General features: G+C 39.1%; 1 protein-coding gene across 2 annotated transcripts in view; it reads left to right on the top strand.

The window, feature by feature from the left end:
• The window catches only part of LOC149155570 (stromal processing peptidase, chloroplastic-like), a 308,857-nt gene that overhangs the window by 139,522 nt on the left and 145,121 nt on the right, over positions 1-24,214 (top strand). For both annotated transcript variants that reach the window (XM_089445727.1, XM_089445728.1), the window contains exons 10-12: positions 13,473-13,607; positions 13,762-13,986; positions 14,525-14,728. In XM_089445727.1, coding sequence (XP_089301853.1) covers positions 13,473-13,607; positions 13,762-13,986; positions 14,525-14,728 — 564 coding nt within the window. The remainder of the gene's footprint in view (positions 1-13,472; positions 13,608-13,761; positions 13,987-14,524; positions 14,729-24,214) is intronic.

A 24,214-nucleotide genomic window follows, 5' to 3' on the forward strand; every position in this document is an offset into this window, starting at 1 on the left:
AACTAGAAGGGAATGGTACCGACTCTTGCTACTGAGTACTTGACATCATCACCATGTTCCACTTGAAGCCTTGAGTTGTGCCCTTACAGATTGGAAAAATTTATTGAGCTCATGTCATATGCCGATATACCCCATTGTCCACATATCAAGTATCCCTTGGAAATGTGTTGGTAGAAAGGCAAGATGCCATCGAGAAATCCTTCTGGAATTTGGTAGAAAACTCGTTCCTTTGAGTTTTTGCAGAGGTTGCCATTTGCTTTTGCTACTACTGCCCTTTACTCTTCTTCTCATTTGGACACTATGATGCACAATGCCCATGCTTATGATAAATGATGCATTTGATCTTGCTCAAGCCCATCTTCCTTGGCCATGAATTTGACTCCTCATTATAGATATGAGATGATGTTATGAATTATTGCATATATTGCGGTTTTTATAACTTATAAGGATTGGAATTGTCATTAGTTTATTTTTTGTGCTTAAAATTTACCAAATTTTAAGTTTTTTTTTTTTTTTTTTTTTTTTTTTTTTTTTTTGTATTTTGACGAGTCTTATAAGGGTCGTTCCCGAGTCTTATACGAGTAGATGAGTCGATGCCTCGCCGAGTCTTATACGAGTATGAGTCGTGCAACACTGATACATCCACATGTGCGAAGGAGTCAAAAGAGTCCTTGTTTATCTATGTTGACCAAATTCTTTTCCTTTGTTTGACCTTTGTTGATTTGGGAAGAATTGCTTCTGTTTGACTGAGCTCTTTGACTATTTTGGAGGTTGAATATTCCAGGTATTTGTTGACTCTATTTGACCGAGATTTTGTCATGTTTTTGGGTGCGTTGATTGGTGTTGACTGAAGGTGTGACTGAGGCCTTTGAACAAGCATTTCAAATATTCATAGACTGAGGCTTTGACCAAATTTTGGCCCCCTGTTTTGAGTTACCTCAGGTCGAAATTCAGCCCTTCTATTGTAGATCAGTCTTTGTCCATAATTGACTTTTTCTCTCTCTTCGTTGACTGGTTTAACTTCGAATTTATTGAGGTCAGAAAGTTTGGAATCTTGTTGGAATATTCTGATGGATTGAATTTCTCTCTCATAAGGATAGATTGGTTGGGTTTTCCCCTTGTGGGTTTTGCCTTGGCTACTAGCCTAATTTTTGGTGTCCCTTGTCTCTTGTTTTACTGTTCATTATGATCTCTATTGCTTTATTGATAAAAGTGAATGGTTGAACTTTTTCATATATAATTGCTTAATTATTGGAATGCTATAAGAAGATTGATTGTATCATTAGAAGTAGTTATCAATTGTGAAAAACTATACTAGTCTTGATTGCACTAGAAAATCAACTCTAGGCAAGGTGCCCCTTCACAAATAGCCATCTTTTAGGACATGACTCTTCAATATGATAATTATTTATTAATTATTACTTATATATAACATTTATCAGAAGAAAGTGCTGATTTTTTGTAGCATCGGGAGGTATTCTCGCATGCCAAAAGGCCTCCCAAGTTGGCCAAGGAAAATTATGAAAATGAAAAATTAAAATTCTAATTTTCTGGGCTTCATTTAAGTTAAAAAATGGTCAAGTCGGCCCCACCATGAAAGGGTGTGACCCTTGGGCAAAAGTCACCCATTTGACAAGTATAAATACACAAGTTGACTTCCTCATTTTGACCAATTCGGATCAACACATTCTCTCTTCTTTTTTTTCACAAAAAAAAATCGTAATTTCCATTATCAAAAAGAAAATTACATGTTGTATCATCTGCATAAAGGATATGCAAAATATTAGAAATGGATCAAGCGATTCTAACCAGTGCCATGTTCCATTAGGTCCATAAATATATGAGTAAAAAGACATAAATATATACATGTAAATAACATCATAATCCGATCATTTAGTTCAAACAGAAACACAAAAATGCAAAAAGCCACTGAATGATCATGGCAGATCATTCAGAATCATCCCCATCCTGTTCGATGAAAGGCTGATGGAAGTACTGATAAATATCCTGATCTTGGTGTTCTTGTATTATCCACTGCCCCTTGTGTTGCTGCGCGACCTCCTTGGAAAGAACGTCAGAGATCGAATTCCTTTCCCTGTATATATGCGAGCATACAATAAAATCAAAATGTGATTTTAGTGTGATGACTTCATCCAATAAACCCCTGAGTGTGTGCACGTGACAATGAGATGCAGAGTTGATCCAATTGATAACTAGTTTTGAGTCCCCAAAGATCTGAATCCTGTTGCAGTTTTGCTCAAGTGAAAAAATGAGAAGGTGTCTGAGACTGTTGAGTTCAGAATAATTGTTGGTGCCCCTCCCCAATCCCATTTTGAGCTTGTAAAAATGTCTTTCTGTTATGTAAAGTACTGCTCCACCCCCACATCTAGTGTCTTGTGCCGACCCATCAAAATATGCCCATGGGAAGGTATGATCAATTATTTCAGGAGTAATGACATGGATGGGTTTTGATGTCGGCTCCTTAGGAATCAAGTGATATAATGCGGCAATGTGATTGCAAGTTGTTGTCCATTGGATGGGTGAGTCTTGGAATATGGAACGATTCCTAACCAACCATATACCCCAACAGACTAGCAGGGGGAGATTTCTAATTTTTTGTGATGCTGCTGAATTCCACCAAGTTTTCCAAGCATTTATGAGTTGTGTTCCATTCCATCTGATCTTGATATCAAGGGATATATATATCTGATGCCACACCTTATTTGTCATTGGGCAATGTAGGAAGAGATAGTCTATGTCTTCAGCTTTATCCTTGCATAGACATCGAGATGGTCCATGAAAGGCACGACGTTTGAGATTATCACCGGTAGGCGCTCTGTTTGATAATATGCACCACATGAAAGGTCGGGCTTTATGTGGTGCCTTATGCTTCCAAAGAGGTCGCCACCACCAATCTGCCCCCATAGGTTCCTGTTCCGATATAAGAAAGGTGTATCCATCCTTGGGAGTGTAATGACTGTGAGTTGCTGCAACCCATATGATTTCATCCTCCCGTCGGTAATCCTAACATGTGACTCTTCTAGTGCCCCAATGAATCTGTTCCAATCCAAACTCCATATCTCCGGTAACTTGAGGTCCTATGCAGATAACCATCCCTGTGAGAGCCATGATGTGTTCCTCCCATTTGCAATATGAGAGAGCTGTGTGATACATGCTAGTTCAAGAAACTGTCTGAGCTCTAGTGGTAGTATATGTGCATTTCCACATCCCGACCAAGCATAAATGCCAAGTCGAACGAGCTCACCAGTTCCAACCCGCCATGCCAATCCTCGCTTAATGAGAGATATGGAGTGTGTGATAGCTTTCCGTATGATGGAGGAACCAGTAATACCCCTGTTCGGCCTACGAATCCATTCCATCACTGATAGTGGGTATATATATTTATAATAAATCACCTCTTTCCATAAGCTATCAAGTGCCTATGTGAATATCTTCAGATCCTTTATTCCCCATCCTCCCTATTTTTTTGGTTTTCCAATTATTAAATTATGCTATGTTCTATGCTTAGAGTAGTTTACATCAAATATTTTTATTAGCCACTGTTTAGCAATCACATAAACATAAAGTATAGTGCAGATAGAACATTAAACGATCGACAAAAAACAAGCCAAGACAAGAGACACAAGATGTGGCGGCTAACCCGGGACAAACTCCAATGTAGGGAAACCCTTTGATCAATTCTTGCTTAATCTTCAATAGTTCAAAATAAGAGAAATAGTACAATTCAGAATTCTGTAATTTTATAACAGCATCAACAAACCCTAAATCAGCAAAGTCAAACTTGGTCAAAACAACCCCGGATTGACTTCTAGTCAAATTGAAGAACTCGGTCTTCAATAGCTATCTTCAGCAGCCCAAAACAGTATACAATACCCGGTCAAACAACAGTCAAAGTTCAACAATCTACGGTCAGCCCTAACCTGTCAACGCTGGTCAACTTTCAGGTCAACGTTGGTCAACGTAGCCCCCAAAAAGTCAGCGCAGGTCAGCCCTTGGTCAACGCTCCATAAAACAACCCAACACTTGGTCAACGCAGCCCTAGAAAAGTCGATGTTGCCCAGAAAGTGAAAGTTGCCCTAAATCAGTCAATGCTACCCTAGTTCAGTCATGGCTGCCCTAATTCGTCCTCCTTCTTGCACGTGTGAGAGAAGCTGCTCCTTTGTTGGCCCAATAAGATGAGGAGAGAGTAGATGAGTTGAGATGAGATGAGTTGATAATGAATCAACCTCACTTGTACTTATATGATTTGTTGGGCATGTGTGCCACACATTTAGCTGCTGGCCGACCTTGACAATTTGTCAAGTAAATACAAATAAATTCATATCTCCATAAATACTTGTCAGAATTAGATGATCTTTAGATCAATCCTACACCTCTCGACAAAAGGAATCTAGGAAAAATATCAGCTGCCATAAATAAGGTGACCCACATGGAGTTTGGCCCTAGTTGCCAATTTTAACACTCCCTCTCAACTAGGGAGAACTCCATCTAATAATCCGTCTGACCCAATGTTTTACAACTCCGACTCCGACTCCGACTCGGCCGAGGATCGACTCCGACTCCGACTCCGACTCGGTAATGACTCGGCCGACTCGATTTCAATGACTCGGTCGTTGTAAAAAATACATTAAATATTTATTTTTTTTATAAAAAAACATAATTTTAAATATTTTAAACATAATTTTAAAGATTTTCATTCATGTTTCCAAACACACAGCATTATAATATAGATGGAAGACAACATATGATCAAAGTAGGCTCATGAACCAATCCATTATATCAAAATGGTACCCAATGGCAATACATAGTCAACTGTCATACATGATCAAAGACTCAAAACAAAATACAAATAACCAAGGAGGCTAGAAATGGCCTCTACAACAAAAGTAAACTGTGATGGTGACCAGACTCCAATACTAGTACTACTGGCTAGTAGCTACTGCCAGAGGAGCCAAGATCATCTCGACCAATCTCTGGATCATCATCATCAGAGTCAGACAAGGGGCCCCATGCCTCCTCCTCATCATCATCGTCTCCAACTGCAACTGTAGAAGTGGTGCCAGTACCACTAGCAGGCTGTGCAGCAGATGCAAGCTGAGATAGAGTAGATATGCGGCTGCGCTTCTGTCGTGGCTGAGCAGAGGAAGCACCTACAACTGGAGTCCTACTCCTTGCTGGCTGTGAGACTGAGGCTGGTGGATCGGGATCTGCATTCAACTGAACAGGCTGAAGTTGATGTTCCAGTTCAAGTTCATCAAGATCCTCATCAGGATCAAACTCTGGTGCACGACTCTCCACTACCCAATCTGATGTTGGATCAATGTCTTCCAACACAATGGGATCTGAATCAGGTCTTTTGTTCAGCAATTGGTTCTGTCTGAGCCGAAGGTTGTATTGGACAAAAACTAGATCATTCAACCGTTTTTGCTCCAAACGGTTTCTCTTCTTTGTGTGAATCCTCTCAAAGACAGACCAATTGTGCTCACACCCAGATGCACTGCAAGTTTGACTCAAAATACGGATTGCAAACTTTTGCAATTGAGGGCACTGGCCACCAAAGGCCTCCCACCATTGTGCTGCAAAAAACATAGGAGTGTAATGAATTATGAGTTAGATGAAGGCTGAAGCTCAACAAAATTACAAATTATATCTAACTTTCAAATTATAAATGATTTAACAAACTTTAGTCTTTAATAAAAAAAGTAAAACTGTAAAACCATTAAGATATTGAAAATTGAAATTTTTGTTTACCTGGCTCATCTGCTTCTCTTGCAATCTTTGCTAGGTTCTTCCCAAAGGTTCCTGTTGCATTGCTGAAGGCTGTGACCTGTTGATGTATCTGCAGCTGATCAGACTCCGATGGGATCATGCGTTCAATGCAATCAACCAGTCCATCTCTGACCTCCCCCCTCAAAGCTCCTGACTCCTTAGCTTTATAATGATACCGTGGGTTCAAAAAATACCCAGCTGCATGTATAGGGCGATGGAGTTGATTGTTCCATCTTTCATCAATGATTGCCCAAATGGGCCCATACTTTGCCACTCTATCCTTGTATGCTGTCTTTATTTGCTCCTTTGCTTGATCCATAGCCTCATAAATGAAGCCCATAGCCAACCTTTCCCCATCCACCAACCGCAACACCTTAACTAGTGGCTCAACAAGCTTCACAATCTTTGCTACCTTTCTCCAAAAAGTTTCATCATGGACTTTCCTTTTCAATTCTCTGCCTTCTGGTTTGTTAGACCAATTGCTTTGATTCCATTCATCACTGGAAAACATCTTTTGCAAGTTTCTATGTTGGGAAAGCATAGATTGCAATGTCAAAAAATGTGTAGCAAATCTAGTGATGGCAGGCCTAATAATATCCTTGCCTCCAGTGTGTTTCCTCATGAGACTCAAAACCAGTGTATGATTGTAGATAAATTTTGTTATGCTTTTGGCATTATCTACACTGTTTCTGACCCAATCTAATTTTCCAATATCCTCAAGCATGAGGTCTATGCAATGTGCAGCGCATGGGGTCCAAAAGATGGTCTTGTGTTTTTCCTCTAACAGTTTACCAGCAAGAACATAGTTAGAGGCATTGTCTGTGATGATTTGAACAACATTAGCCACCCCCACATCCTCAATAACCTCATCCAATAGCTGAAACAACAAGTGGCCATCTTTTACCTTATCAGATGCATCAACTGATTTTAAAAACATGGTTCCTTGTGGGCAGAAGACAAGAAAGTTTATGATGGTACGGTTTCTTTGATCAATCCATCCATCTGACATGATGGTACACCCTGTTCTTGCCCATGAGTCCCTGAACTCTTGCAAATACTCATTAATGGATTGAATTTCTTTCTGCAAACGAAACCGCCTTAGCTCTTGCATAGTAGGGCCTTTGAAGCCTTTTCCAGCAGCATGTATGGCATCAAACATAGGCTCATAATATGGTGAACGAGTAGCATTAAAGGGGATATCAACATCATACCACCATCTAGCTATGTAGTCACAAGCAGTCTCCCTCAATTCTTTCTTCCAATGGTCATCTAAAGTGGGCTGAATTTGACCTTTACTAACTTCAGGACCATATGCATCTGATGGAGAGGAGGGAGTGAAATAACTTTTGATAGTCACATCACCCTTCATTCTACCCTTTCCCTTATCTTGAATAGAACCAAAAGAGGGAGGAACATAACAGAAAGGGTTGGATGCCTCAGTTTGAGGGATAGAGGAAGAACCCTCAAAATCATAGTGGGGGTTGGTAGCCATCATTCTTTGTATCTCCCTCTTCCTCCCAATTTCAGCCTGTATCTCTTGTTGCCTAGCCTTATCTTCTTTAAATTTTTCAAAGCTGGCCAACAAATTCTTTCTAATCTCCTCAATTTCATCAGAGGGACATGCGATAATCTGGCCTTTAATCCCTGCCAAGTGTTGTTTCAGCCTATGAATCCCCCCAGGACCTTCCTTAATTTTCCTATGGCAAAACTTGCAATGCATCTGACTATCAACCATTTCAACATATGCCCAAGTAGGATCTTTTGCTCTAGGTGCCATTTTTTGACTAGGAAAACAATCTGAAAATGAAAAAAAATAAAAATTGATTCAATGTTCATTTATTTGACAAAAAACACTCTCTAAGCTTTCTTGATATGCACCTAAAATTTACTAAGCAAAAACAGATTTATAGAGGTGGAAAAAAATACCTCCAGGCACAAACTGCCTCCTCAAGCTTGCTCCAAAAATCAGCTCCTTAATGCTGCTCCAAATGGCTGCCCAAGAAGCTCCTCACTCCAGCTACAATGCTCCTCCAAGACTCCTCACTGCTGCTCCAAAACAAGCTCAAGAACCACTCACTAATTCTCAAAGAAGACTCTCACTCAAATGCATAAGACTGCTGTGAGATCATGAGAGCATTTGGCTGTCTTAAATAGGGTTTGGGAGGGGGAAATGGACCCCAAAAGCATTTAACAATTTACCATTACCCTTTGGAATCCATAAACTGAATTGCACTTTACCAAAAATCACAAAAAAAGTTAATTTTTTTCATCTTTAACGCTGCCCAGCCGTTGGTTCTTTGACTCGGCCGAGTCAATACGGACCCGGCCGGGTTGACCAAGTCAACTATGACTCGGTCAACCGAGCCGGGTTGCTGGCCGGGTCATAAAAAATGGTGCTGGCTCGGTTAGAAACGGCTGTTTCCGAGTTGACTCGGCTGGGTTGTAAAACACTGGTCTGACCGTTGGTACTATCCCTGCCATCAAATGCACTGCCTTGCACTGCTTGGCTCTGCTCTGCAGAACTATGAAGAGGAAGAAATGATCGAGGATGTATCATACCATCCTCCACTGACCCGAATTCAGTTTCATTGTGTGTCATACTACTCTCACTGATCCCAGATTAGTATCCTCAGGATGCATCATACCATCCTCCATTGACCCGAAGTCAGTCTCAGTGTGTGTCATACTACTCATATTAATCTCATTGATCCTCTCATACCATGCTCGGGTTTCTTGCTTTAGCCCATAGAGGGCTTTCTTCAACCTGCACACATGAGATTCCCGATCATGAATCTCAAATCCTTTCGGTTGCTCCACATAGACTTCCTCTTTGATTGAACTATGCAAGAATGCGGTCTTGAGATCTATCTGATGTAGGTTCCATCCTTGCGAAGCAGCAAGGGCTATGATCGAGCGAATGGTGGTATATCGGGCAACAGGTGCAAATATCTCATCATAGTATATACCTTCCTTCTGAGAGAAGCCACAAGCGACAAAATGAGCCTTGTACTTTTCAGCACTTCCATTAGCTCCATGCTTTTTCTTGTAAAGCCATTTTGAAGTGACAATAGCTTTGCCCTGGGGTCTAGGGACCATATCCCAGACATCGTTTTTCATGATGGACTCATATTCCTCAGTCATAACATCCTTCCAGACTTGATGCCTGACAACTTCTGTAAATGATGAAGGCTCATTTTGGATGATCGTGCTCATGATGGTCAAGTATCCCTGATACCTGGTCGGCTTCTTACTTTCCCCGGAAAGTCCCCCTGGGTGCAATGTGTCCTTCAGCATCATCAAGTGTACCCGCCATGAAGGCCTCTTCCTAGAAGAGGAAGGCTCTTGCAGAGGGGGATCAATAGGATGCATGGGTTCTTCCACATCAGGCATCGTCTCATCTTCCTTTTCCTTTGGTTCCCTGGTGTCGGCTTCTTTAGATTCCCTTAGAGTAGGAAGATTGTCAACTTTGCTAAGATCCATATCTTCGTCAAAGGTGACATTATGGCTAATCTCGACTTTCCTTTGACCAACCACATAGATTCTATAGCCCTTAGTATTTTCGCTATAGCCCACGAAGATACCTTTCTTTCTAGATGCACCCAATTTATTCCTTTTCTCTTTCAACACATGAAAATATATCGGACTTCCAAAAATTCTAAAATGAGATATGTCAGGTTTCTTACCAGTGAACATCTCTTCGGGAGTCTTGGAACCCAATGCTTGATGAGGGCATCGGTTTTGCACATATGTGGCGGTATTTGCAGTTTCGGGCCATAGAAACTTGGGAAGTCTTTGATCATGGAGCATAGCACGAATAGCCTCCACAATCATACCATTCTTCCTTTCCACCACACCATTTTGCTTAGGAGTAGATGGTGTTGTAGTCTCCCTCTTAATGCCAGCCTCTTTGCAAAAGTCATGGAACTCATTGGATTCATACTCAGTCCCATTATCAATCCATAAGGTCTTGATCTTCTTTTCGGTTTGATTCTCGATCAAGGCTTTGAAGTGACGAAACCAAGAGAACACTTCATGCTTCTTTTTCAAGAAGTATATCCAAGTCTTACGAGAATAATCATCTGTAAAAGCAAGGTAATATACATATCCTCCCAAGGAGTTCATAGGCATCATACCAGATATGTCTGAGTGAAGCAATTGCAATATATCAGAGGTCTTGCTTTGGCTTGAGGGGAATGGTCCCCTTTTGAGCTTTTCTTCGCCACATCCCGGACATACACCTTCTTGCTCTAATTTGAACTCGGGCATCCCGATCACCATTTTTCTCACATCGGTAGAGCTTTATAATGAAGGTGAGCAAATCTCCGATGCCATAGTTTGGACTGAAGTGATGTGTCACAGGACATGACACCTAGAAGACTTCCTCTGACCTGATATAATGAATCGACTCGAAACCCAAGAGTGAAAGCTTTCTTAAATTTCTTAAGAAATCGAATCAGTGATCAGCTGTAGTAAGGGGCAGTGAGTACGAGGTAGAGAGGCAAAGATAGTGCCGAGAGACCAGTGCAAAAGCAGAGAGAGGCAGACGCTGAGCCAGAGGGAGCCATGCAGAGGCAGAAGGGACTGTGTAGAGGCCAGAAGGGCCTGTGTCATCCATGCAGAGGTTGCAGGAGTGACGCAAAGGGCCGTAGAGGCTGCACAGAGCCTCAGAGGGCTGACGCAGTGAGTTTCGGGTTGACGCAGAGGCTAGAAGGGTTGACGTTGAGCTTTAGATTGTGCTGGAGAGGGTTTCGTGGGGTAGACTTTCCGAATATCTGCTTCCGAATAGAGAGGTATTATTGCCGGATTATTTTCTCTGTTGGGTGAGCCAGGTTGGCACCCAGTGGTCCTCAGAAAGACTGCATAATAATATAACCCTCATAATTGCTGCATTGGTTTTCCCAAATTGGGTTTTTCTGGGGACGTTGTCCAAAAATAACGGTGTCACTTGTGTGTTTGTCTATTTCTTTCAGTTGTTGATCTATAGATGGTTGAGACTGCATTGTGTTTATTTCAATGTTTATATGGTTAAACAACTTGTTAGTAATTAAACAAGTAGGCGAAATAAACCAGAGAATACAGATAAAATTTCTAATGGGTAATACTTAGAAATTTCAACATTGGGCAACTTAATTGAGACCTAAGTCCATTAGAGGAGCATTATGGCACCCTATAGGTGAAGCATTGAGAACTATGGGACTCTTATGACTTGTAGAGAATCATTCCATTCCATGGGTACCCACAATACCCCCAACAATCTGCACTTTGCCCCACATTATTCATGCGATGATGCATTTGGACCAACATGCCCCAGTAAGCTTAACAATGCACACATGGTTTGGTAGCTAATCTGAGGCCCAGATAAGGTTTTTCTCACCCTTTGAGACATGGGAGGGCTAGCACCATCTTCAACGCCCTCGATGTTGGAACAAAATTGGGCTATTTTATCTCCAAGAGACCCATTTTGTGCCACAAACACAAAATTGGGGTTTTTGTGGTGAGTTGCATGGAGATTTAGGGGCAACCTCTAGATCATGATTTTTGGAGCTTGCGACACTCAATTTGGCACTAGAGGGGCCCAACACATGCCTCCAAGAGGCTTATGTATGGATGACGTCGACATTTGAGCCTCTTTGTTGGTGATTTATCTTATTTTCACATTGGTTATTGGGTTGGCCTGTGATGTAGAGGCTTTATTGTACATTATTTTACAATTTTAGGGGCTCTTTAGGCATAATATGGTTTAGTAGGACTCATATATATTGAAGATCATTTCATTTAATCTTCTCATCATCAAACTTGTGAAAATTGGACCTCTTAAGGAATTCACACTTGCTTCTTGTGGTTGATTTTGAAGATACTTGGATGCATTTTGAAGAATGGAAGGTGATTTTGACATTCTTTGGAGCTATATCTTGGTCCAATGGAAGGATATATTGCATGTTATCTTGTATGTGGAATCTATTTGTTGAATATCTTCTTCTTGAATGTCTAATGCATGGAACTATTGGTTCTAGGTTAAAATTTATGCCCTAAATTGTTGAAAATCAATTTATAAAGGAAATTCTGGGTCATTGTTATTGTAACGAACAAGGTTCGTATACGTAGCGGAGAAGTCTTCAAAAGACTTGGAAGATGTAAACATACATAATAGGATAGTAATTGTATATTAAATATTATATAAAAATTGATGAGATATGAGATGATTACACTGAGGGTGAGGGCCTGCTTATATACCCTAGGCAGGGATCTTTTCACCAATGGTTATGTCCTTAGGGAGATACCTTCATTAACTAGTTACTGATTAATCATTATTTATTATTATTATAGTTTTACATCATTTATATTATTTTATGTATATTTTTAATCATAACTGTTCTGTGCAATATTCATTGTGACATGTAATGAATGTTCCTAGTGGACTACTTCTTGTTATTCTCCATCAAATTCCATTAAGTGGGTAATTGTTTAAATTTTGACATCGAGGGCATCAAATTTCGACCTTCTAAGAAAAGAATCAGGCTTATCTAGCACATCTTTGACTCCATATCCCCATAGAACAAGGCACTTGCCCAATAACTTGGTTATCAACCTTAAATTTTATCCATAATTTTCTCTTCTCAAATTCGGTCCTTTTAAGGCTAGGGAGAAAAACTAGGGCTTGGAGCGAAATTTTAGGGAAGAGTCTTTTTGGTGATTTGAGAGCCTAAAAATCAAGAGATAGATCTAGGCTACCTAACATACCGATTTGGTGGGCATCCATTCAAATTTCATCCATAAAATCTCTTGGCCTCTGTGTTGCCGTAAGAGGGAAACCCTAGTTTCTTCTTCCTCAACTTGGGGACTTCTTTGAGGGTTTTATGAGCCTTGGATTAGTTGATTATCATCACAAGAAACCCTTTCCCACATGCCTTGACCTCGTGAATAAATATTATCATCGATAAACCTCAAAACCTAGGTCTTGTGCCTTTCTTTTCTAGGGCTTTTCTTTGAGAGCGATTTGCTTCTTTGAACCTTTGTACCATTATTGTGCCTCTCTTTGAATGAGCTTTAGTTTGGTCACTTATCATTAGCATACCTATTTTAAGTGATTCCTCCTTTACTGGGACTCCCATCTATGAAAAATTAAAATACATAAAGAGCAGGGCGTTTTGGCTAAGGTGACATTGGGCCTCTACCCCATTGTTAGCACTTTGTCTAGCATTTGTCTTGTATGGTTTCCCTGTCCAAGGCCTGCTAGATTTTGTGGTAACATTGACATTCTTGAGTTTGTGTAGAGGTAGTGTTGGGCAGATTTGAAATTTTTTGCAATGCCATTGAAAATTTAGTTTCAGCACGAAGGATAAAAGCTCTATGAAGTAGATTGTGGGTTTTCAATTGTGGTGAAATTTCGGATTAGGCGGGCTTTCGAAATTCCTAAAGAATTTTGACATTTAGTTGTATATAGACAAAGGAAAGAAACTGACATGTAGAAAAATAAGGATGAGCTACTTAATGATCTATGTTTCAATCACACATACATGTGTGAGATTGTGTCTTCACCAATGCTTAGTTTAATGCTTTTGACATTTATTATGACATAGCTGGTTTCTTTAATGGCAATTAATTCATTCTATAGTTTCACTTGCTTTTTTATTTTGTTTTCTTTAGCCTGGATATTGAAGTTTGGGGATTCTGTTTTACAGAGTTCAAATCCTCCTTTTACTGCAATTGAATTAGACCACAGTGATTCAGGGAGGGAAGGTTGTACTGTTAGTACACTTACAGTGACTGCAGAGCCCAAGAACTGGCAAGCAGCAGTAAAGGTTGCTGTTCAGGAGGTTTGTATTTATCTCCTCCTTTTGAAGTTTTGAGATGTAGTAAGATTCAAGATAACTGGTTATTGATTTTCTTGTTGAATTTGAGTGGTGGGATGGATTTAATTGTTTTCTTTTTTTAACCGGTGTAATAATCTTTTTTTTCATTTGGATGCAGGTTCGAAGGCTAAAAGAGTTTGGTGTCACAAAAGGAGAACTTGCTAGATACATGGATGCTCTTATAAAGGACAGTGAGCACTTAGCAGCAATGATTGACAATGTACCTTCGATTGACAATTTGGACTTTATCATGGAGAGTGATGCATTAGGCCATACTGTCATGGACCAACAACAAGGTCATGAAAGTCTCGTTGCTGTTGCAGAAACAGTAACTCTTGAAGATGTATGAAACACATTTCGTTTTGATTGATTGTATTCTGAATTAATTTGTTAACCATCATCCAGAATTAATATGTCTTAATAGTATTTTTAGTTTGGGTCACTACACAGAGTTGAAGATAAAAGTTGGGAGTGTTACTGTGCATTGCATATCTATCAGTACTGCTGATAATCTCTCTTGAAAAATTAGATCACTGCTGTGCTCTTTTCTGTGCGAAATGCATATCCTTCGTTATATACATTCCAAGGACATGGTGAGGAATTTAATAACATTGAACAAGGAGGAGCTATTCGGATGGTTTTCAGTGATGGAGATAATGTGATACAAAACTTTCTATTGGGTTGTTGACAGAACATATCAAAAGAGATGGTTTCCTGTAGCCATTCCTATCATTCTGTATATTCAAACAGGATGATTTTTAAGTTGTCAGACGTTCATGTATTTTCAAGATAACAGACAAGCTAAATTATCTATCTTTGTTGGTAAGAGTGCCATCAAAACCATATTAAAATGTTTGTGACATTCTAATGTGTGTTTGCAGGTTAATGCTGCCGGGGCAAAAGTTTTGGAGTATATTTCTGATTTTGGAAAACCCACTGCACCTTTAGCTGCAGCAATTGTTGCTTGTGTTCCGAAATCTGTCCACAGAGATGGTGTTGGAGATGTTGAATTTAAGATACATCCAGAGGAAATAACTGCTGCAATACATGAAGGCCTGAATGTGTCGATAGAGCCAGAACCAGAGGTTAGTTTTCTTTCAATAACACTTTACTTGCGATTATTTAATTTGTGATTGAGAAATGCCTTTGAGATAATATTATATAGTTTTTAGGTGTTTGAAATCTTCATTCTTTTTACACACAGTTTTTCAGTGAGGAATATATCTTAGTGACCGGAATAGTTTCTTCTGTGCACAAGGCAGACTTTGAAACATGCTTTGTTGAGCGCTTTGTTTTGAGACCCCTTTGCTGATATATCTTTACCATAAACAGAACATGGCCATTGGCATGCTTTCTGCTACTATTTTAGGTTAAATAGTAGGAAATTTTGTTGACTAAATTTAAGGTAAGGTAGAAAACAGATTGAGATCTGGACATAGTTTCATAATGCTTTTTTATTGGTAGGAAATATCATTTTATATTAATAAGTAGAAATACATGGGTATAAAAATCTTGAGCGAACAAATCTTAAGAATTTGCAGAGTCAACACCTGAGTGGCCAGAGGGTTGATCTTTGTACTAAAACTTGACCCCAATGAGTCATACCATATGTCAGATATTATCTGCCTGGAACTGGAAAGTAACCAGAGACTGTAGAATAAGCTATGCACAGAGATAAACTATGCCTGCAGGTTATAGACATAAGCATTACTTCCTTACCATAACGTGCTAAATAAACTGGAGATAAGGGACAAGCATGACTGCATCCTTGTCAGGCACTGCTGTAACCATTCCTCCAGTAGGCCCCTGCTTCTGAGCCAGGGGCTGCACCTTTTGATAGCTGTATTGCTTTGCTTTTCCTGATGCTGCCATCTGCTGCCAGAATATTGGCAGCCTTCATGAGGTACCTACAAACCTCATTCAGGAGGCCATGGAAGAAACAGTTATAACCAAACAAATACAAAACGCAAGAGGTTGACTGGGGAATTAAGAGGAAAAAGAAAACTGCTAAGTGTTGTAGGGAATTGTCACCTCCCTCTTGATTCTTGCCTCCTTGCAGAAATCAATGAAGTCCATCTGCAATCTTATCAAGCTTCGATTCCTTGTCTTCTTCTGAGGTTGATGCTCATCCTTGTCCTCAACATCAGCTGTTGATGCATGTTTCCTTCCTTTCCCTTTTCTTGCATGAAATGTAGGAGCTAGGGTTTCTTCATATTTCAGATTCATTCAGCTATCTAGCCACACCAAAGGCTTACAAACTAGTATCAACACAAAGTCATTCCACACACTATCAATGAGATAAACCAAGTATGCATCAGACCAACTCCACTTGCATTCAAATCTTGTACCAGGCTGTCCTTTGCCTCCAATGTTCACACAGAGATCAACTCCTTTTGATCAGTGTCAACTTTTTGCCCACCTGTCAGACTCCTTGATCAGCTTCTTAAAGCCTCCGGCCACCTGCCTATAGCCACCTAACCAGGCCTTGCGCCAATGGCCAGGCCTTTTTTGTCTCTGCTGCTCCTAAAACATTGAATAGGCTATCTGATCTAGGTTTGCGGCCTTAACCCACTTTTGGACAGACCTAACCAGTTCTGAGGCTCTTGGCCTCCTTGTCTGTCCATTGTAACTAGACCAGCACTCTGCCAAACGCACAGCCATTGTACATTACCTTCACCCACTGCTAACTCCATCCAATGTGTTCTGTTGCAGGTAGAAACAAACTATATGCTACAGGTCTTCAATCAGCATTAAACAAGCAATACCAGTGCTTGGGCATTCCTGGTGATACAAATAACTCCAACGGCACACAGCACTTCGTCCCTCAACACACACAGCATATGTATACAGCAATCAATCCACTCTGCTAACTGTGTGCACAACACCTTGGCCTCTAATGGCATTTCCTCCCTGGCATCTGTAACAACCCACCCCACCTTACTTACCTCAGTGGGATAGGTGTCATTTGCTAATCCAAATCCTCCAGTGATGTTAGAGAAATGGGATAATAGTTTTTTTTTTGTCCTTAATCAATTTAAGTTATAAAATCTCATGCCGGGGTTTGCATGCAACGCCTAAGCTTCTTAATTCCTGCTTGGGGCCTCATAGCCAAAGCCTTGTATATATATAGAAGCATGGTTTGAGCCTCAGTTAGCATTTCAAATGTGTATGTCAATATCTATATATATATATATATATGCACACTGCGACCCTTGTCGGACAGAACCCACCGCGCTCAACGGAATCCAATGACCATGAGCTAACTACGTCACCCCAACACTTTATCGGTAGCTCTCCTTATACGTCTAGGATGATCCTTTAGGATACGTCATCTCGTTTCTCTCCATCTCGGTGAACCCAAGGTGTGCTCTTTTGTTAACAACTGGGTCTCATTATCGGGCTTACGTGTTTAGTGGGGCCGCATTGCCTCCTCCCCACTAGCCCATTGTTCTGACCGTTGTGTGCCACATGACCCCAATCTTGTATCTTGGCATTTTCCCTTGATGCACCTCTTGATACCTTCAGGTTCATCCCGCCAGGATGAACTGTCAAGTGGGACCACCTCCACACCAGTGCTATCAAAAACAGATTGGAACTGGTGGAACTGGTCGATCTGACTGTTTTTGGCCCAAAACCAGTCCGAATCGGAATAGGCTGGTTTGGTACCGAACTGACGGATTTTGTAACGGAATCAGTCAATCAAACCAGCCTATTTCACCGAACCGATCAGTTCATGACTAGTTCAAGCATAAATAAATTGCCTTTTCTTTTTTAATTTTTCGAATTTTTCAGTTGGTTGGCCCACTTCTAATTCTCATCTAGGCTAGCCTAATATTCAATCCTATGGCCCTCAACCTAATAATCAAGTCTATGGCCCTAGTATTGCTATGAAATTCATGGTAATGTTAAATTCTTAAAGTTCGTCCTTTTACTTAATTTTTTAACATTACCATGAAATGACTCAAGATGTTTAAGAGTGGTTCCAACCTCTTTGGATTTCATATGGAGAAAGTAGAATTTAGATTTCACTCAAAATCCAACGACTTAACAATTTTTCAGGATTTCAGGATTGGGGGGATTGCAATGTTTTCTTTGGATTTTGTCATGTACGAGGGTATGGAACTAGTATTTAATAAAGAGCACCAAGTCCTGTATGTACTTTGATGTTTGTGGCATTGGTTGTCAAATTTCTCTATCATGACTCTACAAAAAATGTACCCATCACTCAAACAAAATCTTGACATGACATCTACGTTTTTTCTATCTTATTTTAATGCCTAAATGGTTATATTAATGATGAAGACCCCAATATAGGCAATGATTTTGATGATATGTAGGCATTTGTTGTAGCATGATTTTTTTTTGGATGCTAGAGGCCATCTACAACCCATTTGTTGATGCATTTTTGGTTTAGAGATGGATTGCACTCGATGCTATTTTGGTTATCTGCACCCTTACATGTTATGTAAATGAAAACTTTTGCATATTTGTATATAAATTGCTTGGATTCATATGGATGCACATGAATATATATGTTTTTCTTTAAAATATGAGTATTTTATGTGTTTTTGGTAAGCCATTTTTTTTTTCCTGTTTTCTACCGGTTTCGACTAGTTCTTGGTCCACAAGGTCTTTTGGTTCGATCACCGGTTTGGTTTTTATAACATTGCTCCACACTAATTAGGGTGTGCACTCTGCCAACACCACTTGACTTGCGCATCCCACAAACTTCCTCCCGATGTTCACTTCGTTGCCCAAGTGCTCGCCTCTAGGATGGGACTTCCGGGCCACGTGGAAGTTGTGGTTCCTTCCCTTTCGCATGCCATCTCTCTCGATTGGCCCACGTGGTTGCGACACCATGTCATCCCGACTCTTCGATCCGAACGTTCCTTCTTCATGTGTCTCTCGAGCTTCCGGGAATGATGCTCTGGGACATGTTCAGGTTTGTCAACATTGCATTTTTATGAGGAAACTTGGGCTGGGGCTGTCACAAACCCCTCCCCCTTGAGGGAATATCATACACGGTGTTTTTCTGCTCATATGCAACACATGAAAAACAAAATAAAACATACACTGTTTTATGGAGCTTTATATACACAACCTTATACAATATTTACATTTATATACACACATTTGCCTTATCCAACAATCAAGAATGGATATGCTGCTCTCATGGATTCAACCATTTCCCAAGTGGCTTCCTTTGGCCCAAAGTGCCTCCACTGTAATTTTAATTGCTCTATGGCTCCATTCCAGAGCATGAGATTCCTCTGGTCTAGAATGCACCATGGCTCTGGCTAGAGCTCTCCCTTTGTTTCCACCTGTAGCACAAACCAATCAATCACATGATTAGATTCTTGCACATATTTTTTAAGCAAAGAAGCATGGAAAACATCATGAACTTTAACCGTTGGAGGTAAATCTAGGCTATAAGCCATTGGTTCGATCCTCTCAAGGATCTTAAAAGGCCCACAATAACGTGGTGCCAACTTGGCACATGACCCAATTTTTAAGGAGGTCATCTTGGGTTTTATTCTCAAATAAACATGTTCCCAACTTGGAACTCTCTATGCACCTTATGCTGATCTCCATAGCTTTTCTATAATAGACCTGACCTGCAAATATATGAGAATACAAATATACCCAGAAATAACAAGATAGAAATAGAGAAACTTCAAATCTTTATTAATATCAAACCCTTGAGGTAGGGTAACACCATACAATCACTCCTTAAGGAAGGAGAACACTCCACAAGCCATATGCTTTCCAATACAATATTCCTTGACATATCTCAATGGGGAGTCTCTAGTCTCTATATAGGCCTCATACATACAATACTATGGGTCATTACCATGGTTCTCTCAATACCATATATCTAATACCATGGGCTTACCAATTAACTATGGCCCGTCCCATTACTACATTATTCCCTTGGGTACCTCCCTTTGTATCCCATACTATCCCCCCTAGGTATACTACATTCCACCCCCCTTAAAGATGTTTCGTCCCCAAAACATAAGAATAACACAAATAATAAGATCTACTCAAAAGAGTAGTCCATTGGTACCATGCAACATCTTCTGCTTCAACCTCCTTAGACTCTACCTGTTTATTGATGGAAATATCTTGTAATGTAATTTTCTTCTTTTTATACTAGAGCTTCAGGAATTTCTTCTGCACATTAATATTGATAGTACCCACAGATTGCATCCAAGGGTATACCAAAACAACATCCACATTATCCATATCTGAAGCATAAAAATCAGAATGCAATACATACTTATCCATAGAAATTTTCAAATCTTTATAAACTTGAATATCCACATTATCAACCTGTGTTTTCCATGTGTTTTGTTGGAACTTGCAATTTTTTTGCCAAATTAACATTTATAAGATTTTGCTTGCAACTAGGATGTATAGAAACAATGATCTTTTCATTTTGAATATATCCATGAATTTGTAACAAGGGGATACCAGTGGAAAATAAGCCCACATGTTTCTCATTAGCTTGTTTTCCAACATGAGACCATTTGTCTAAAAAGAGTTTTTCAAATTCTTCATCCGAAAGGTTGTACTTCTTGCTGTCAAGTGAGCTCCACCATATGGCAGCCTCATTTTACAAACCCCTCCATACACAACCTTTCCAATGTTTTGGCCATAACCACTTTTGTCTGTCTATGAATTCTTCAATAGTAGGACCATTATCGTTTTCTGTAAAAAATTTCTGGCTAGAAGCCATGAAAAGGGTTTTGAAAAAAATCATTTACTTGGCGAAAAATTTACAATGGCCACAGTTTGGTCAATATTGCTCAGAATCTTTATTATGACCTGTTTTCAGACATGGAATGACCATTCTGCATCTTCTATGTAATAAAAGTCTTGATCTAGGCACTGGGATATCAGATTTTGTAAAAATTTCTGTTTTCTCACCCCGGTTTTCAGTTTCTCCTTATTTCTCCCATGTAGTTAAATGCCCATTCCCATAACCATACATTTAACAGACTGAAAAAAATAAATATTGCTGAAAACACAAATTCTGGAAATTTTTCAGAATGCTGGAAATTGCAGAATTAAAAATCAGCAATTAAAAACAGCCATTAAAACACATTAAAACACTGATATTTTTGGTCAACTTGACCCTGGAAAAACCCCCTACAACTCTTGGGGAAAACCAGTTTGAGAGCTCTTCTTTATTTCTGAAAATTGCCTTTTTACAGTGAGAATTATTCAGCAAAAAATCAGCAAGCAAATTTACAACTTATCTCCTTTCCCGTGCCTCACAGCAATCTGGAAATTACAGCAAACAGGACAGCAATAAATGCTGTACGGCCTCCGTTTTGTGTGCAGAAAAATCAGCAAACTGCTCCTCGATTTTTGTGCAAAAATCTGCCTTTCACTATGTGCTGAATCAGCTGTACAAATCTGCTCAACTGCTGCCTTGGAATGTGTGCCAAGCTGCTGTCTCCTTCTCCTCCCTGCTCAGAAATCTCTCTTGCTCTCTTGCTCTCCTTCTCCCAATCTGCTCATGAAAGAATGAATGACCTTTTCCTCCTTTTCCTCCTTTAATATAACTCCAAGTGACTTTTGGGTGATCCAAGTGACTTTTGGGTGATCTCTAAATCCAATGGCTGAAATAGATTTAGATCAATGGTTGAGATTAAATGCTCATTTAAATCTCACTTTCTATTTTTTAATTCACCCCACTTTAATAAAGACCCACTTAGTCATTTATTTCCAAAGTCACTTTTCCTTTCTAATTTTTCATTGACTTTATAAAAGTCACTTTAAAATTAGACTTAATAACTTTATCACTTAAAGTCACTTTTAAATTAGATTTAACTTTATAAAATTATAAAGTCACTTTAGGAGAAAAATTAAATTCTTTTGGACACTTTTCCCTAGGCCAAAGATCAAAGCTTAAGGGAACCACCTGTCCTCCGGTACCAAATTTCAACAGATTTGCGCTGCAATTGTCCCACCATCACAAAAATTTCTGAAAAAAGTGTTGATTTTAAATCAGCGATATCTCCCTTATCTGGACTCCGATTCGATCGATTTTTTTTTTTTGAAATTGGGTAATTTTTCAAGAGGATCTCAGATCTGCAATTAGTTTTTCAAAATTCCCCTCAAAATCGACAAAAATTAATTGGAGATCCGCCGCCTATGAATTTTCATCAAAAATTTTCTGCAACACAGCTGATTTTTAAATCAGCGATATCTCCTTCATCCGGACTCCAATTTGACCGATTTTTTCTTTTTGAAATTAGGTATTTTTTCGCAAAGAATACAGATCTGCAATTTGATTATTTATATTTTAAAGATCTGATCTGCAAACTCGCAACCTCAAAAATTTCCTGCAAAAATTAAAAAGAATCTCTTCGCTTGCCCAAGAAAGTGCTTTGATACCACTTGTAATAGATCTGACTTGCAAATATATGAGAATATAAATATACTTAGAAATAACAAGATAGAAATAGATAAACTTCAGATTTTTATTAATATCAAATCCTTGAGGTAGGGTAACACCATACAATCACTCCTTAAGGAAGGAGAACACTCCATAAGCCCTATGCTTGCCAATACAATATTCCTTGACATATCTCAATGGGGAGTCTCTAGCCTCTATATAGGCCTCATACATACAATACCATGGTTCTCTCAATACCATATATCTAATACCATGGGCATACCAATTAACTATGGCCCATCCCATTATTACATCATTCCCTTGGGTACCTCCCTCTGTACCTATGTTGCGGGGGAGTGCCCCCCCCTTTGATCCCGCTCCCAATCCGCGCTCCGGGCAGGAGCGGGTCGGGAGCGCGCTCCCTAAAAAAATTCCGCTCTCTGCCTTTTCGGGAGCGATTTGCCTTTTTTGCAATTTTTTTTTTGTAGTAATGTTTGAAATGTAATTTTTTTTGAAAGAAACAAATAATTTTTGAGTGGGGCAGCTTAATGATCAAGTCTAGGCCCTAGTATTGATATGTGATTCATGGTAATGTTAAATTCTTAAAGTAAAAGTGACATTCTCCTTAATATTCATTTCCATCCTTTTACTTAAATTTTTAACATTACCATGAAATGACTCAGGATGTTTGAGAGTGGTTCCGGCCTCATTGGATTTCATATGGAAAAAGTAGAATTTTAGATTTCATTCAAAATCCAACAGACTTATCAGTTTTTCAGGATTTCAGGATTGGGGGATTGCAATGTTTCCATTGAATTTTGTCATGTATTAGGGTATGGAACTCGTATTTAATCAAGAGCACCAATCCCTCTATGTACCTTGATGTTAGTGACATTGGTTGTCGAACTCCTCTATCATGACCCTCCTAAAAATGTACGCATCACTCAAACCAAATCTTGACTTGACATGCTATGCTTGTTCTATCTTATGTTAATGCTTAGAGGGTGATATTAATGACAAAGATCCCTATACAGATACAAAGGTAATGACAAAGATATCTCTGGATATTAATGCTTAGAGGGTGATATTAATGACAAAGATCCTGATTTTCCAACAAGACTAAAAAATTAGACATTTCTCGTGGTGGCAAGAGGCCCAAGCATAAGAAATAGATAATAGATTTACTTCTCTTTTCTAGTTTCTAGTAGGTTTTATAACTATTGTCTCTTTCATATCTATTATGATATTTTTTTAAACAATATATGACAATTTAAGTTTGAAGTTGGCAGTTATAACTCATTAGTAATGAATTATGAATATGATGCTTCATGAAAGTTGAAAGTTGTTTCATTTCATTTCATTTTATAACATTTCATTTCATGTTAGATATTATTTGTTGTAATGGTTACACTTAGCTTACAAGTACAACTTTGGTGATCAATGATGATAAATGTTATATATTGAATTTTGAAAGCTTGAAACTTTAATATTGGTGAATCATGAGACTCAATATGTTGTATGTTACTATGTTATGCAGTGTGGAAAAAGTCTCCAAAAAATCCCGATTTAATCCTAAAAACGCGATTTTTTGAACTAAACGATTTAATCCCCCGACTTTTTGGCGACTTTTTCACAAACGAAAAAATCGCGATTTTTTCCTTATACTCCCGATTTAATCGGGAGTCGACCCAAAAAGTCTTCCTTCCTTCCCAGGCCGTAGATAAAGAGGCCACAAAGGTGAATAAACTGTAAATTGAAGCTTTCATCCATGCATTTTCAAGTTATTGCATTGTATTGTTCGTACTTCTTGCGAGCATAGCAGTCTCATTTGTAATCTGTTAGTTTTGAGGTTAAGATATGTTTTTGTTTTCCAAGGAAAAACAAATCTTTATACTTCATATTTCTAGTTAGAAAACAAAGTATACATTGGCTAAGCCTCCAGGCTTTCAGTGATCCAGACTCTAACAGCCACTGCCCCTTCAAAAGATTACAAAAGTACCAAAAGGACATGCATACAACAGTCTTTCATAGAATTAACCCCACACCATCAAAAACATTGTTACAGTTGTTGAATGCTTCCAGAAGAAACAACAAAGAGGAGGTAATGAAGATCAAATAGCACCAACCTGTCCAAAAAAAACAAAACTAGTACCTCAAAAAAGAA

The sequence above is a fragment of the Pinus tabuliformis genome, chromosome 9, assembly GCF_031772625.1.
Source record: "Pinus tabuliformis cultivar Carrire ecotype Pingquan chromosome 9, CPIR1, whole genome shotgun sequence".
Lineage (NCBI taxonomy): Eukaryota > Viridiplantae > Streptophyta > Pinopsida > Pinales > Pinaceae > Pinus > Pinus tabuliformis.